The sequence below is a fragment of the Molossus molossus genome, unplaced genomic scaffold (genome assembly GCF_014108415.1).
Source record: "Molossus molossus isolate mMolMol1 unplaced genomic scaffold, mMolMol1.p scaffold_m16_p_15, whole genome shotgun sequence".
NCBI classification, from domain to species: domain Eukaryota; kingdom Metazoa; phylum Chordata; class Mammalia; order Chiroptera; family Molossidae; genus Molossus; species Molossus molossus.
Genome location: NW_023425350.1, coordinates 38017304 through 38034854, shown reverse-complemented (window position 1 = coordinate 38034854; position 17551 = coordinate 38017304). Strand labels below are relative to the sequence as shown.

The 17551-nt window shown below is 39.3% G+C and overlaps 1 protein-coding gene across 3 annotated transcripts in view; it reads right to left on the bottom strand.

The window, feature by feature from the left end:
- The window catches only part of ACYP2 (acylphosphatase 2), a 115866-nt gene extending 104289 nt beyond the window's left edge, over nucleotides 1-11577 (bottom strand). For all 3 annotated transcript variants that reach the window (XR_004959693.1, XM_036263014.1, XM_036263016.1), the window contains exons 1-3: nucleotides 11442-11577; nucleotides 8905-8921; nucleotides 6967-7076 (exon numbers count right to left, since the gene is read on the bottom strand). Coding sequence is in view for 2 of the 3 variants with exons in the window: in XM_036263014.1 (XP_036118907.1) it covers nucleotides 6967-7076; nucleotides 8905-8921; nucleotides 11442-11577 (263 nt within the window). In the remaining variant the exon portion in view is untranslated. The remainder of the gene's footprint in view (nucleotides 1-6966; nucleotides 7077-8904; nucleotides 8922-11441) is intronic.
- Between the last annotated feature and the right edge of the window lie 5974 nt (nucleotides 11578-17551).

The window sequence follows — 17551 nt, the reverse complement described above, 5'->3', positions numbered from 1 at the left end:
TTTCCAAGTGTTCTTTGTAGCGAAGAGTAACTGTATGGCCCGATGTGAGCCAATGAAACACGAGCAGAGGTCTATTCAGGAAGTTCGGGGAGAGCAGCACAGCCCTATCCCTTCCTGCCTTCTCCTGCCTTAACTGGGTATTACATGCACCTTTCTATTTGCGACATTGAGGGAAAGGCCAAGAGAATCACAGAGGTTAGTCCTCATATCACTGAGCTGCTACACCCAGGCCAGTACCCCCACCCCCAGACTTCTTATTACTGAGAAAAAGAATCCCTACTTGTTTTATCCATTTTAAGTCTCATTTTCTATTAACTTGCAGCTAAAAATATTCCTAGTTGATACAAAACTATAATACAAAAAAAAAAAAAGATTTCAAAAAATCAGAAGGAACACAGATGGAGGAGGAATAAACAATACAGAAAAACAAAGGACATTACAGCCCAAGTGCCTGCAGAAGCAAAAAACAACAACTAGAACCCACAGATGACTTGGGTTTGAAGGGACCAGAGACTGCAGACAAGACCTACTGACTTAACAGTTTAACATTTGGAGGTTCCCCAACGAGTCGGCCAGCTCTCCGCCAGTCACCACCATTCCTCAAGCCAACAAGTCTACAATTACATGTTGGACAATTTCCTTAAAAGTCTGTTTATTCTTGGCGGCCTGTTCATATTTATGAGTGAGTTGCTGAAAATATAACTGCAAGAAAAGCCTTCGGTAGGAAAGAGAGGAGCAAAACATGAAAACAAAACAAAGAAACGGCAAAGGGCTGCGGAAGAAAAGAAAGTTAAAGGGAGCAGCAACAAGACGAAAACTTCAAAAAGAAAAACACACACAATATCCTCAGAGAGAGATGAAAAACAAGATACTATGAAGTAGGAAAATTAAAATATAGCCGTAGAAACTAACAAAAATTACTAGGAAGGGAGGAAGACAAAGTGGAGGCAATTCCCCAGATAATCATTTCAAAACTAGTGAGAAAAGTAGAAAATTAGAGGATCAGGTCCACAAAGAAGTTTCAAAGAGGACTGCCAAGAAGAGAGAGGGAAAGAAAGTGTAAATAAATAAAAACACTCGCCTCTTCCGGGAGCCCAGCATTTAAAGTGAAATCAAAACATGGACAAAGGCAGAGAATTGTGAAAATGCAGAAATAGGGATCAACTGAACATCTAAAAACTTTCTAGGGGGAATAAACTCCCAATCCTTTGTATGAGAATGATAATCAAATCCCTCAATAGCAACACAAGAAGTTATGGAACTATGCCTTTAATAATCGGAATAGGAGATTATTTGGGGCATAGATTTTTATAACAATCTATATTTTTGTAACAATCCATATATTTTTATAATAATCAAGTATGAAGGCAAATGAAGGCAGGCAAAAATACAATTTTTTTTGGCTCTCGTGCACCTTTCCCTGGTAAGTTTATAAAGGATTATGTTTCAACAAAACAAGAGACTAAATCAAGGAAGATGAGAACGTCTGACTGGAGAGGACCTCCCTCCAGGTGTGGAGCAGGTTCAGACGGAGCCTGAGGAAGGCTGGCTCCCAGGGAAAGGGTCACTGTTAGGGGATTCACTTTGACACTTGCAGATGGATCTGCTGTGGGGTTTAGAAAATTATATTGATAGGCATACAGAGTGTCTGTCAGAGAAAAATAATAAAGTATTAGATTAAACAATGAGAAATTGCCATTTTTGTGGGTAAAAATTTTGTCCAAGGGTGGCAGTTTCATAATATTCAAGCGAACTTACAGGTGAATATGATGCAGAAAATTTGCTTTAAATACTGTAATAACAACAACAAAAGAATTGGAGCAATATATGAAACAAGAAAGTCAGGAATTAACTGTTATTGAAACTGGGTAATAGACACACGGGGTTCATCGTCCTGTTCTCTCTATTTATGTATATATTTTAACATCCCATAATAAAAAGCTGTAAAAGAGAAAACCATGACAACACAAAAATATATTTTTTAAATTCAGTATCTTTCAGGAGGAATTCCTACTTAGCAATGCTCCGATGAAGTCCACTTACAGACCCACTGGACATAGAGAGAAAATGTCTGAAAGAGCCTGTCTGCACTGGACTCTCACCCTCAATGCGGCAGGAGACACCGGGGATGTTTCGTATCTGCCGTTCCAGCCCTTCCATTCTGCACTGACCCCACTGCCTCTAGGACTGCGCTGTGCAATGAAACAGTACTGAGACCTGCAACAAATCTCTAGACCCAAAAATCCAAGAAGGCAACCATTTCTCACTGCCCGACAATTTACTCCCAGTTTACTTCTCTTCTTGTCCAAACAACACTCGAAAATACATCATTATAGTCGCACCCTTGTAAATACCCTCAAGTCCCTGTTCTCTCACCTGCACTCTTTGTAGTTGGCAATAACCAGACCTGGATGGACCCCGCTTCGTGCTTTCCTGGCATCTGTACTGTGAGAACTAAACACTACTGGAGAGAATAAACCTAAACCCATTGACAGGCTGAATGCTATATTTATTACTGCAAATTGTAAACTGGCAATTTTACTGTTGTTGCCATCTTAGATGCAGCTCAATTACTTTAAAGAAGCAATATGTAAAATTGACAGTCAACTAATGTCTTTTCAGGTTTAAAATACATATTAAAATATGCAACTGTAGCATCTAAATAAATAGGGAGATGAATGGACTTAAAGGATGCTATAACCCTGGCCAGGTGACTCAGTTGGTTGGAGTGTCATCTGGTACACCAGAAAGGCTGCAGGTCTGATCCCGTCGTGACATGTACGGGAGGCAACCGACTGATGTTTCTCTCTCTTGCTCTCTCTCTCCGTTCCTTTCTCTCTAATATCAATAAAAACATACCCTTGGGTGAGGATAAAATAAAAAAAGGATGGCCCTGGCCAGTTTGGCTCAGCGGTTAGAGCGTCGGCCTGCGGTCCGGAGAGACCCGGGTTCGGTTCCCGCTAAGGGCACGTACTTCAGTTGCAGTTTGTCCCCGGCCCTGGTTGGTCGTGCGGGTGGCAGCCACTCGATGTGTCCCTTCACGTCGATGTTTCTCTCTCTCTCTCCCTTCCTCTCTCTCCCTCCCACTCTATCTGTACAAAAAATGGAAAAATATCCTCGGGTGAGGATAAAAAAAATAAATAAATAAAAAATAAATAAAAAAGGATGCTATAGATTTTTCATTGTTTGAAAAGAAAGTAGACATAAATTAATATCAAACTTTGATCAGTTATGATTGCATGTTGTATCTCTAGGGAAAACACTAGTAAAAGAAACAAAACAACATAAAGCTTCTAAACTAATAAAGAAAAAAGACTGAATAATAAAAAATAGTCAATCCAAATTAAGGCTAGAAAGAAAAAAAGGAACATAAAACTGATAAACCAAGTGGAAAGAACATAATAAAATACAAATTTAATTCTAAATAGTAACTCCATTAAGCTTAAATGGATTAAATGCTCTGATATAAAAATAAAGATTATATATGACTGCATAAAAAAATAAAACCCAACTATAAGCTATTCTAGCATAAGTACCCAGAAACAGAAATGGGAAAAATATTCCACACACAATAGTAAAAAAGCAATAAAACATTGTGATGGACTGAATGTCTGCATCCCCCAAAAATGTTGATATCTAATCACCAATATGGTATTTGGGAATGGGGTCTCTGGGAGGTAATCTCATAAAAGTAGAACCTCATGAATGGGATTAGTGCCTTATAAGAAGAGGCCAAAGAGATGACCAGCTCTCTTTCTGCCACGCAAGGATCCAGTGAGATGCTGGCAGTTGGCCACTCAGCAGAGGGCTCTTACCAGAACCTGACCAGGCTGGCACCATGATCTCAGACTTTTAGCCTCCAGAACTATGATGAATAAACTTCTGTTGTTTATGAACCACCAGTCTATGGTACTTTGTTATAGCTGCCCAAACTGACGAAGACATACTTAGGAATAAACTCAGCAAGAAAAGCATATGATGACAACTATAAAATCATACTGAAGGATAAATTTTGAAATCTGAGCAAATGAAAAGATATCCATACTGTTAGATGGGATGATTTAATATCAAGCCTCTTAATATCATAAAAATGTAGAATTAAAAAACAAGTAAAATATGAGTTCCTAAAAGAGAAAAGGAACATTAGGTAAAAGCTGAGGAAATCTGAATAAACTATAGATTGCAATTAATACTAATGAATCATAATGGGTTCATTAACTGTAACATATTAATGTAAAATATTATTAAGGGAAACTGGATGAAGAGTATATGGAAACTCTTTGTACCATCTTCACAATTTTTCTGTAAATCTAAACTTCTAAAAATAAAGTTTATTTTAAAAAGCATATTTGGCCCTGCCGGTTTTGGTCAGTGGTTAGAGCGTCGGCCTGCGGTCCAGAGAGACCTGGGTTCGGTTCCTGCTAAGGGCACATACCTCCGTTGCAGTTTGTCCCCAGCCCTGGTTGGTCGTGCGGGTGGCAGCCACTCGATGTGTCCCTTTCACGTCGATGTTTCTCTCTCTCTCTCTTCCTCTCTCTCCCTCCCACTCTATCTGAACAAAAAATGGAGAAATGTCCTCGGGTGAGGATTAAAATAAAAAGCATATATGTAAGACAATCAGGTAAGTTTTAAAATATATATATACTTACAAATATATATATACACATATATATAATATACAAAATATATATATACATATATATGTATATATGTATATTCCAATTAAATGGATAAAAATATCTTAAAGTTTAGAGAGAAAATACCCAGTAAAACAAATAAATGAATGAAAAAAAATAATGAAATAAAATATACTAAAAAGCCACTTAAATTAAATCATATGGAGCATGAGTCTAGGCATATGTAAGTAGATCAATCAGTAGAACAGAAAATCCAGAAGTAAAATTCAGTTGATATAAGATTTTAATTTATGACAAACATGTATTTCAGTTCGATGGGGAAATAGTGATAATTTAATAAGCGGTGCTGGCACAGCTGGCTATCCATCTGGTAGAATACAGTCAGTCCCCAATCTCATATTATAAAATAAAAAACATATTCCAGATGGAGTAAATAAGGAATGTTATAAATACAGCATCAAAAACCACTAGGAAACAAAATGAGTTCCCAACAATAAGGTAGTAAAAAATGGTGCATCTCTACTGTAGAATATTAAGCAGCAATTTAAAAGAATAAATTAGAGCTATACCACTGGACTTGGAAGAATTTTTCTGGATGTATTTTTGAGTGATAAAAGGGAGATGCAGATACACCATAACCCCATTTTAAAAAAGCAAACACTGATCACAAAACTGTATGTGCCACAACGTGTGTGTGTGTGTGTGTGTGTGTGTGTGTGTGGTGAAAAGGTGGACATGGAGACAAATACAAAAGGAAATGCACCAGGTTGCTAACACAGGTTACTGGTGGTGTGAGGGGGGACAAGGGTATGCAGGGGTTGAAAAGAAAAAATGGGCAGAATGTATGATATAACTGCACCGATATTAATCAAAAACCTGCTACTACATGGGTCAGGACATGACATGATGGGCATGACTGTCCCTCTTCCACGGAGTCCTCATTCTCAATCTCCCTCCTGGTCATCTGGCATTTCCTTGTGTAAATTTAAGTCTCGTAATCTTTTCTTTTGTGCAAGTTGTGACAATCCTACTGAAAAATATTGTTATCCATTAACATTACATAAAATTGAATTTTTGGACCCCACTTTTCAAGTTGGGGTACAGTTTTACACATAAGCACAAGTACCTAAAGAAATTAGAAAAAATAAGGAGTTGGTAGTTATATATTTATTGACTGTTGAATGTCCAAATGACAAAACTAGTTACAGAAAAACATGCATAAAGTATTCTATTTCAGTAAAAACAAGCAAAACCCTAATTCCGCTTAAATACTTATTTTTTTTATTGATTTTTAAGAGAGAGGTTGCTCAATTGGCTGCCTCCTGCACTCCCTCCCCAACTGGTGATCAAGCCCACAACCTGGGCACGTGCCCTGACCAGGAATCGAATCAGGACCTCACAGTCCACTGGACGATTCTCAGTTCACTGAGCCATACCACCCAGCCTGCTTACATACATTTAAATAAAAGAGAAAGCTTCAGAAAGTTGGCACAGGTTACATAATGGGAGGGAAGTAGAGGAGCTGGAGATTAATTGCTTTGCTTTTATACCTCTCTGCATCTCATTACTTTACTTATCACAATACACAAAGAAGTATTGCTTTTTAAATCTGAACGCAAAGAGAAATTGCAAACAATAAAATAAAACAAAATTGGGTATTAATTACTACCTACCTGATAAGTTCCTTGTAAAGATTACATAAAATAATCTATGTGAAGTGTGTTTAACATATTGCCTAACATGTTGCATATGCTCAATAAAAGTTAGCTATTTTTTATTTTTTAAAAAAGACTACAGACAGCAGTGAAATTTACAAAGCTGAAAATGACAGAGGTGTGCAAGAGCTCACAGTACAGGAACCTTACAGTTCATTAAACACACTGTTACCGACAGTAAAAATTAAATTACAATTAGAGGAAAAATATATTTAAACCATAAAAAGGAGATGGCAATCTTTTTGCCTTGAAGGCTACTTTTAGAACTTCAAGAACCAGCCTAAGGTATGCTTTTGTCACAACCACTTCAGGTAAGAGACTTGTGGACTCTCGATGTTTCTACGAGGTTAGGGGAGAATGAAAACACAATTCATGGAGATTGGACAGTGATGCCACTGATTTTCTGAGGGCCTGTCCACATGGGTAATCCATTCCTAAATGTAGACATTCCACCCCCAATTCTGAGAAATCCTTTGCTGGTCTGCCTGAAAGCATGTTAGTTTACTTACAACCTACAAACTGAATTTGGTACATCGATACTATTCCTATTATCCAATGAAACATTAAAATAAGTCCATAAATTGCATGAGTGTGTTATTAGTCTTGCTACTCACATGGAATTGACTTTCTCCTCAGGGCCTTGCACTTGGCCTGTCACAGTGCCTTTGCTGGTGTTCTTCACCCAGCCAACCACTCCTATTTTCTTAGCCTCACCTTCTGTGTACTAGTTTCAGGAGAAAACAAGGGAAACAGTGTCCATCATCACGTCTGCATTTATAACATACTTGATTCTAACATTCTAACAGTACTAAGCTGATCATTTTCCCCCTAAAATATAGTCTATGCCAAAAAACTGTGCAGCTAACCTACAGTAAAACCTCTATTTACAAGAACCTTCACTTACACAGAATTTTTTGTTAAATTCCACTTTCGGTAAAGACAAGCATGCTATGAGAAAATAAACTGATAGTGGGAATTACTTCAAGCAGCAGTTTCCATGATGTGTTTTGGGATCCATACAATTCAGCTGCATTGCCCGCACATCAGCTAACACTAAATTACACTGTTAAGGTGGGTTCCCAATGATGATCACTCTGAAATTCTCAATCACTGAGAAAAAATATCCAGTTATGATCAACAGAAAGTACTGGAATCAAATATTCTGTTGTTTTCTGTTAGCTCTGGATTTGCAACACAAATGCCATAATTCTCTATGGGTAAATTTATTTCTTTTATTGTTCTTAATAGTTTTGTTTATTCCTTTTCCTGGTTCCAAATTCAGTTATGCTATTGGCAAATAAAAACCTAGCAACATTTAAAAAATAAATTTTTTATTAATGATTTTTAGAGAGAAGGAGGGGACAAAAACATTGATGTGAACAGTAAAACATGGAAAATATCCATCAGCTGCCCCCTGCACGCCCCCTACTGGAGATTAAGCCCACAACCTGGGCGTGTGCCCTGACCAGGAATTGAACTGGTAACCTTTTGGTGCACTGGACAACATCCAACCTTAATTGAACCGTTGCACCAGCCAGGGCAAAACCTAGCAACATTTTGATTTTGAGTTATTTTAACTACATCATTAATAAAACTCTGTGGACTCAGTCTACTAGAACTTTTAAAAAACATGTTCTTCTGTTTGGAAGCCAGGGTGATCAAGATCTCTCTTTACTCCACGTTCCAAACAATATGGAGCCACACAAACTGAGATAGTTATAGCTGGCGTTGATGTATGAGCTGGTTCTGGAAATAAGTCAAGCTCTCATAGTTAATGATGAAAAAGACGACGATCTGAACTGTGGAGAATGCAACTATCTCAAAATGTGGAGGCTTTACAGGTGGGACCATGTTAGAACACTCTGAGATTAGGAATAGAAACCTAATCTAGTGACTGTTAGCTCAGATAGTACATGAAAATACAAGTCACATTTAACCTTTAGGAAAGGAGTATGTTAACAAAATAAAAATATTAAAGGTAACAGGGAGTAGAGGGTTTCTTCCATCCAGAATAGTGGAAGATACCATATTTTGTAATTCATATGCCTAATTAAAATGTTTAATTTGATCACCTCAAGAGAGGTATCTTGAAATTCATAGAAAACATTAGCTAAAGGCTAAGAAGGCTGCAATGTCTTACTTTGTAAAGACAGCCCTAGTAAAAATCTCAACCAGTAATTTGTATTTGAAGAAATAGAAATACATTTTTATTTGCTGTCAAGGATGGGAAATAAGCAGTACACCAGTAATAAGTAGAAAACATCTCTATCTTTGTGATTAGAAATAACTGTGGGAGCCCTGGCCAGGGTGACTCAGTTGGCTGAGCATGGTCCCTGCACTGAAAGGTCACTGGTTCGATTCCTAATCAGGGCAAATACCCAGATCATGGGTTTGTTCAAGAGACAAATGGCCAGTGTTTTTCTCACATTAATGTCTGTCTGTCTGTCTGTCTCTCCCCCTTCTTCTCTCTCTAAAAAATAAATTATATATATATATATGAAATAACTGTGGGAGGAAAATATGGAAAAAACATACAGTTTGTATTGACTTACCATTCTGAAGCAGACACCTGTATAAAAGAAAAAGAAAAATAAAGTCAGATTACTACCTTTAAAAAATTATATATAAGATGTCCCAGAAAAATGTATTTACAACTTTGAATAATTATAAAGCCAGTGTTTATTAAAATACATTTCATTTTCAAAATGTAGTAGAATCTACAGATACCCTGTATACATTTTGGAGGGAATACCCTGTATTTCCTAACTTAACTTTCAGCTATTTTTTTCCCTTTATTGATTTTTTTAGAGAGAGAGGAAGAGAGAGGAAGAGAGATAGAAACATCAAGGAGAGAGAACATCCACTGGCTGCCTCCTGCATGCCCCCCACTGGGGATTTGGCCCACAACCTGGGCATGTGACCTGACCAGGAATCAAACCGGGACCTCTTGGTACATGGGTCCACACTCCACCACTGAGCCACACCAGTCAGGCGATTTTACTAAAGAATAAGTAAATGAACAAAACTTTGAATATATTCAAAGTGTGTTTAAAAATTATTTTCTTTTAAAATAAAAAGGGAAAGGGACAATTACTTTTGAGGAAAATTAGTAACCTGAATATTTATTTTATTTGAATATTTCATTCAAAGTGTAATAAAATGCCAAATTATATATTTATTCTATTTTAAAATGCTAAATAATATAAAATGCTTATTACAAGGGCAGTTGAGTATGTATTTGACATAAAGATTACCTATCCTCAGCTTTTAGAATTTCTTCTTGAAACACAAGGACTAAATCAAAGTTTAAAGGTAATAAAACATTTCTGTTTTAATTCAAATTCCATGTTTTGGAAAAAGCAAAACTACAGGGACAGGAAACTAATCAGTGGTGCCAAGGGCTGGGAGGGGAGAGAGGAGTGCTGTGAGGGACACCAGGGAACTTCTGGGTATGAGGACACTGTTCTGTGTCTCAACTGCAGTGGTGCTTACATGACTGTATGCACTTTTCAAAGCACATTAATTAAGCTTTACACTAACAAGGGTGAATGTTACTGAATTTAAGTAATACTTCATTTTTTAAAAATTAGAAGAAAAATATCAGGAAATCACAGGGAATGAAACAGCCTAAAGATATTGCTTCAATATATAGCAATTGAACCTGATTAAGAAAATACAGGAGAAGGAATCAGAGGGTTAGGTAATTTTATGTCATTTTGTAAACGGATGTATAATAATAAGAGGTATCATTTGTTTCCTGATGATAGTGGATTGTGGTACAACATGAATATGAAGAAAAAGAGTAGTGTGGCAATAAAAACAGGATAATATCACAAATGGAATTGTTGTAGGGCTGTAAAAATATTTTAAATGCTACATGTGAAAGGTAGAAGAATGGTGAGCGGAAGTACTGATCTGAAAGGGATTCAGAAGGCAGTCTGTTATATAGATGAGGGAAAGACAGTAGCTAGCAGATACAAAAGAAAGTGGCAGAAAACTCAAGAAACTTTTCAGTTAAACCAGACCATGTAGGATAAAGACAAAACAGGGGAGAAAAACAGACATAACTGTGAGCAAGTGTGCAGTCATTTATCCTAGGAGTGAGAAGATCCCAGAAGACCCGAGTAGAGTTGAAGGTTTTGGTCAAGGCTGCATTGTGCATGTTCCCCTCTGAGTTCTGCCTATGTTTGCATCATGAAAAGTAAGCGCATGGACCTGCAGTAAACAGAAATTGCAAACATCTGGTCCAGCTCTTTCCTACTCACAGAGTGGTCCATGGACCAGCTACACTAGCAGCACCTGAAAGTATTTTGCTTTTTTTTGATGACATTTCAAAAAATTGAGATAGAATCCACATAATATTAAATACACCCTTTTAAAGTATTCAAACTAGGCCAGCCAGTGTGGCTCAGTGGTTGAGCATTGACCCATGCACCACAAGGTAACCGGTTCAATTCCCAGTCAGGGCACATGCCCAGGTTGTGGGTCCCATCCCCAGTATGGGGCATGCAGGAGGCGGCCAATCAATATTCTCTCTCATCCATGTTTCTCTCTCTCCCCCCCTCCCTTCCTCTCTCTCAAATCAATAAAGAAAAAAATTAAACTTATGGTGAAACAAAAATTGGGTAACAATTTAATAATTCTTTGAAGAGTTACAGTTTTTAAAAAAGTGCAATCTCCGACCAAGTGAACCCTCAAACGTCACCTAGGTGTCTTTCCTGAAGCTCAGGTCAAGCCCAGCAGTTTCAGTGGTGAGTAACAGGGTAACTAGTTCAAGGACCCTCCTTTCCCCACCCAACGTCACTTCTCCCCTCGCCAGCCCCTCGGTAAGCCCACGGCCCGCGCCCCAGGGTGTCTCTTTGCTCCTTGGGCCCCTCCCCCCTCCAGCCCGGTCTCCTCTCGCCCCCGCCCCCAACCCAGCTGTCCGGCGCATGCGCCTCTCGCCTCCATTCCGCCCTCGGGGCTGCTGAGTCATGGGCCCGCGGAAGTCCCGGCCCCGGGGATGGGGTCCTTAAGATGCGGGGGCCCTCCCTGTCTTCTCCCCTCTTCCCCTGACACCCCGTGGTCCCACAGCAGCGGGGTGCCGTACCCTGCACTCTCCCGAACACCTCGTAGTCCACGGATTTGAGGGGCCCTGCGGTAGACATGGTGGCGAGCCCGCTGCCGAGGAGCCGCAGCGAGGCTCGGGGCGCGGCGGCGACGGCGGCGAGGAGGAGGGGGCCCATGGGCCCCGGGGCGCACCCCGCGCCTGTCGCCGGCCCGGGACGCGAGCGCGCCGCGGTCACGCGCTGGGAGGTGGCAAATGAGGCGGCGGAGCGGGAGCGAGGGCTGCGGGGACGGGGAAGAGGCCCGCGCTGCCCCGGGTGGGGGCGGGGTGAGCGGCCGCTGCCCGACTGCGCGCCGCCTCCTGTGTCCGCGCCGGCTGCGCCCGCAGGTCAGCACGTCGTACCCAAAACCAGTGCTTGGTGGTGGGCAGTATTTGGTTAGTGTTTTTATGAAATGTTTACGTGACTGCCAAGTCCTTCTTTTTTCAAATTATCACTATTTAATCTTCACCCGGGGACCTGCTTAGAGAGTGGGCGGAAGAGGGAGAAACATTGATGTGGGAGAGAGACATCCATCGTGTCCTGTCACAGCCGGATGGAGCCTGCAGCCAGGAATGGAACCCACAACCTTTCTGCACAACTGAGCCACAACCTGGGGCGCAGTTCTTTCTTTATTTTTCTTTTCAATTCTATTTATTGATTTTTAGAGAGAGAAACATCAATTTGTTGGTCCACTTATTCATACATTCATTGGTTGATTCTTGTATGTGCTCTGACCAAGGGATCAAATCTGATAGGCCGAGGCTGAGAGGATTCTTGAAGTGATGTCTGCATTATCTCTACGTTTTTTTCTGTTGAGTCAGAAAGTCTGTGGACCTGAATCTGTATTCTACGTGGATTCTGGTGTATGCTAGGACAAGACACTTTTAAAACCTGAACCCTTTCATGCTAGTGGAAACAAAAAATAATGTATCCCCTGTTCACTATTACAACATTTTTATAGATTTGATTATTGTTCAGCAGCATCCCAATTGCCTAGAAGGTTAAAGCAGTTTATGCTTAGAAAATTTTACACAAAGTTTTAATTTAAAGCAACCCACCACTCCAAAGAATCTGGATACAGCTAGTGATAATCTGCTACCTTCTAACATTCCAAATCCTTTTACTCGTGAAAATTTGCATGTCTCAACGTTTTTGTTGGCTTCAGTACCTTTGCATATGTCTCTGCATCTGGCCATAGAATTAAAATAATCCTCTGCAATCTGATTCAATATTATGTGCCAGTTCTATTAGAAAACACCAAAAGTCATCTAAAACTTGGTTAGAATGTCGTTAAATCATTTTAAAGTAAAATATATTCTGGAAGTGCTAATTTAGATAATTTTATGTAATGAGATTCCTGGTTTATTACAGAAACCTCACAATTTTTATCTTCCTTTCATCTCCCTTCCAGTTCATTCCATACAGACTCTTAGAATCGACATAGATCTTACATCTTTTTTTCAGTAATGTATCTTCAGGGTCTCTCTGCACTGCCTTCCAAATAAAATCAAAGGCTTCAGCCTGCACTAACCTCTGATTACCTGCTTATCCCCATCCTGTAGGTTATAAGTAACCTATCGTCAAGACACTTTTAATTATTCTGCTCTCTGAATACACCTTGACCTTATTCTATAAAAATATTTGCTCCTGGATCTACTTTATCTAGACTATCTCCTCCTATTCCCAAATCTTCCCCTATCTTGCTCAGTGGCCTGTGCAAGTATTTACCGGATTTCATCCTAATTATTTGGTGTCTTTCCCACTAGCACTGTGTCTTCCAAGAAGCAAGATCTCAAACTGGATTGAGGTCCTGTCACTTTCACTAATTCTGTCACTGACGGGAAGGTTGACATTTTCTTTTTCTTAATCAATCTTTGACTTCTCCACATTTACCTGAGTACCCTTGTTAATTATTATGTAGCTTTATTGTAATTTTAGAAGTGCTGTAGCAACAACTGACATTTACTTCGCTAAAAAAATGTACTGTCTGCCAATAGCAGTACATTAGCAAACAGAAATTTTTATGTACTATTTAAGCATGAATTGCCAACAATATGTGATTTTAAGGCTTTTAAAAATTTAAGCAAATATTACTAATACTTAAGCTAATTTTAAATAACAGAAACATCTATGTATAATTAGAGAAATTTTTTTAATACAAGGGAAAAATATAACTCTAACAACCTTTTTCATTTTTAGTATTCTCTTCATATATATTTAAGTAGTTAAAATCATAGCATAAATTTAATTTTTATTCTTTCTTTTTCCATGTTATAGTCTTGCCAATGAATATTATAGTAGTTTCATTGTATTCAAGTTTTATTGAATTTACTGGGATAACATTGGTTAAGAAAATTATATAAGTTTCAGGCATACAATTCTGCATTACATCATCTGTACACTGTATTGTGTTTTCACCACCATAAATCAAGTCTCTTCCAACACCATTTATCCCCCCTTTACCCTCTTCTACCTCCCCCCACCCGACCTCATGATATTCCATTAAGTGAGTATAACCATAAATTTACCTACGTAGTCCCTATTGTTATACACTCAGGTTGCTTCTAATTTTTCACTAAAAATATTGTGAAGCAAATAATCAGATATATTCATATTCATCTTGCCTCCCCATAAAGCATGTATTGTTCTTTATTATTATTATTATTTATTGATTTTAGAGAGAGAGGAAGGGAGAGGGAGAGAGATAGAAACATTGATGAGAGAGAACATTGATTGGTCACCTCCTGCATGCTGCCCACTGGGGATTTGGCTCACAACCTGGGCATATGTCCTGACCAGGAATCGAACCAATGATCCCTTGGTGCCTGGGTCTACACTCAACCACTGAGCCACACAGGCCAAGCAACTTGTATTGTTCTTGATATATAAGGCCAAATTGTTTTTCCAAGGGCTGTGCTAATTTAAATATACCACTACTGAAACTGTGTGAGTATGATTATTTACTTCTGATGCAAACAAATGTAAGCAGGCTCTTCATCTACAATTCAAGATTAAATTAGATAATAAAGTTTCCATGTTATAACCTAAGCAACAGCTTTGGAATAACTAGACTTTGTGTTACTGCTGGTTGAAATGAAAACCTAGTCGAATCATCCCCTTCCTGAATCCTTAAAACAGTTTGTGTGTGACATAGGATCATGTTGAAGGTAATACATAGAAGATAAAATCTTGACTATATAATATAGATGCAAAAAATGGCCAGGTCCCAGTACCTGTGAAATAGGTACAGACATGTAGTCTCTGTCCAAATGACATTGGAACTGAGGAGGTACCACCTGTAAATCTCTAACAAAGGGTCAGTTGGGAATGATTCCTAAAGGGATATCTCAGAAATTTGATAATAAAATATAATTGATTTCAGGGACAACCAAAGTTCCTTTATCTATCAACATATTTCTACCCCTGAAATATATATGTTTTTTGTTAATCTTCACCCAAGGATATTTTTTCCATTGACTTTTAGTGTGTAAAGGACAAACACATGACCTTGCCCCCTGGATTTTAAGGGAATGGCAAGAACTATCTGCTAATAGATAACCACTGCATTGTATAGATAACCGTTGCTTTGTGTACAAAGAAACTGATTGTTCCCTCAGGCATAACATCTAACTGCAAATATCTGCTTCTGTATGTGCTTGCTTGCTCGCATACCCTTAACCCAAGTTCCTTAACAGGGGCTAAAACAACTATATAAGCAACCCACCCCCTGAGCTCGGGGCTGTTCTCTCTGAGTAGGATGGGACAGTGGCCATGCGGCTAATAAAACTCTCTTAATTTGAACCCAGTTCAGAGTCTGAGTCTGGTCTGTCTCGTTGGTCTACAACAAGAGAGAGTGGAAGGGAAGGAGGGAGGGGAAGAGAGAGAGAGAGGAGTGAAACATCAATGTGAGAAAGACAGATTGATTAGTTGCCTCCCACGTGACCTGGAGGGGTGGGGATTGAACCTGCAACCCAGGTATGTGCCCTTGACCCGGAATCAAACCTACAACCCTTCAGTGCTCGGGCTGATGCTCTAACCACTGGGTCACACCAGCCAGGGCTACCTCTGAAATATTTTTGTAACTATTAATTTTGTGGAAAGAGCAAGACTCAACAGGATACAAATCGTTAATGTCCATAAATGAAGAGGACTAAACAAACCAATTCAATGTTTTCCATGTGGAAGGAATACTTTATAGGAAAAGAAATGGTTAGATAATTATTACTAAACTGGATTCAAGATCATTAGACACCAGATTGTTAGTCAGCTGAGGAAGTAAGCCGGTTTCCCAGAAGAGGCTTTAATCTTATTATAATTTATCAGAAAATTGCATAAGCATTTTTATCAGGAAAGCATTTTTCTTCCTAGAAGGAGATTCTGTCCCAGGTTTGAACCAATTTTTCTTTATCACAGTCCAATTTAATATTCAAGACTCAGAAGTACACTTAACATTAAAGCTTCTTTCCTCTCCCAGCTTGACACTGCTTAGGCTAGGGTGGGGAGAGGGTGGAGTTGACTTCATTTCCCCTCTAGATGAAAACTGGAAGGAACCGGGCCTTTGGTAATCCAGTTTGGCCTCTCTGGGATTGGTATTCAAAATGGGATAGTTCGCCCTGGCTGGTTTGGCTCAGTGGTTAGAGCGTCGGCCCGTGGTCCAGAGAGACCTGGGTTCGGTTCCCACTAAGGGCACATACCTCGGTTGCAGTGTGTCCCCAGCCCTAGTTGGGTCGTGCGGGTGGCAGCCACTTGGTGTGTCCCTTTCATGTTGATGTTTCTCTCTCTCCCCCACTCTATCTGAACGAAAAATGTCCTCCAGTGAGGATAAAAATAAATAAATAAACAAAACGGGATAGTTCTTTTGCAGGATCCTTTGGTGGGGGGATGGACAGTGACTCAGAGATTCTCCCTATGAGAAATTCCTGACTGCTGCTCCTGTGATAGACAATGCCTATACTTGCACCCCCATCCCAGACTCTGGAATATACACCTCCATTCTCTTTCTGCTGAGAGATACCAGCCCGCAGCAAGAAGGCTGCGTGGAGGCGATCCCTTTTTAAATGGCCACAGGAACAGAACTTACCCTCCTGTCACATCTAATTGTGGGGACTCATATATCTGCCCTACCATCGTTGGAAGTCACAATTTGCTGTGAATTAACAGGCATTGTCCAGGTATCTCCAGCCGCAGCTTTGCCTCTCCACTTCTGCAGGTATGGGTCAAATACCAGTCTCTTCCTGCTCCGAGGAATAAATGCTAAGCTCTGAAAGTGGTTCTAGTAAAGACCCTCTTAGTAGGCATGCAGTGAAGGGGAAACACCTTGTTTCTCCCTCCAAGGGTGGGGGAGGGGCAGAGGGGGAAAAGCCACAGGTCTCCAGTAACTTTCCCCAAAGAAGTCCTGGAGCCTGAGGTGGGTGTTGGTTAAAACTGGTTTCAAACACTCCTTTAGCGTGACATTGGTGGTCTAGCCTCTCATCTTGAAATCTGGGTGCAATTATTGTTTTGTTTTGTTTTTAGTCTTGGGTCCCAGCTAAAACGACAAAAGTTCTTTTTTTTCAAATCAACAGAATTCAGGGTACACTGTATAAACTTTGTTTGAATCCTGATTTAAATAGGAAAGTTGAAGAAGACACTTGAGACAATTGGGGAAATTTGAACACAGGTTGACTATTAAATACTATAGAATTATCTTTAACTTTGTTATGTGGTAATAGAATTATAGGTGTATCTTTTTTTAAGGCCTTATCTGTTAGAGGCACATACTGAAATACATAAGGGTGCTATAATATATTGGGGACTTGCTTTGGGGAGTTAAGGGCAGAACAGTTTAGATAGAATAAACTTACTGAATTGACGATATCTATGAAGTTGGGCCATGGGTACATGGGGATTCATTACACTACTCTCTAATTTTATGTATGTCTGACATTTTTATGTAAAGTTTTAAAATAAAATTAAAAATTAAAAGAATTCATTTTCATTCTATAAAATATATGACCAATAATTCTCAAAACTGTCATGGTCATGAAAAACAGAGTCTGAGAAACAACCAAGATGTACCCTGAGGAGACATGATGACTAAATATAATGTGTATTCTGGATGGGATTCAGGAAC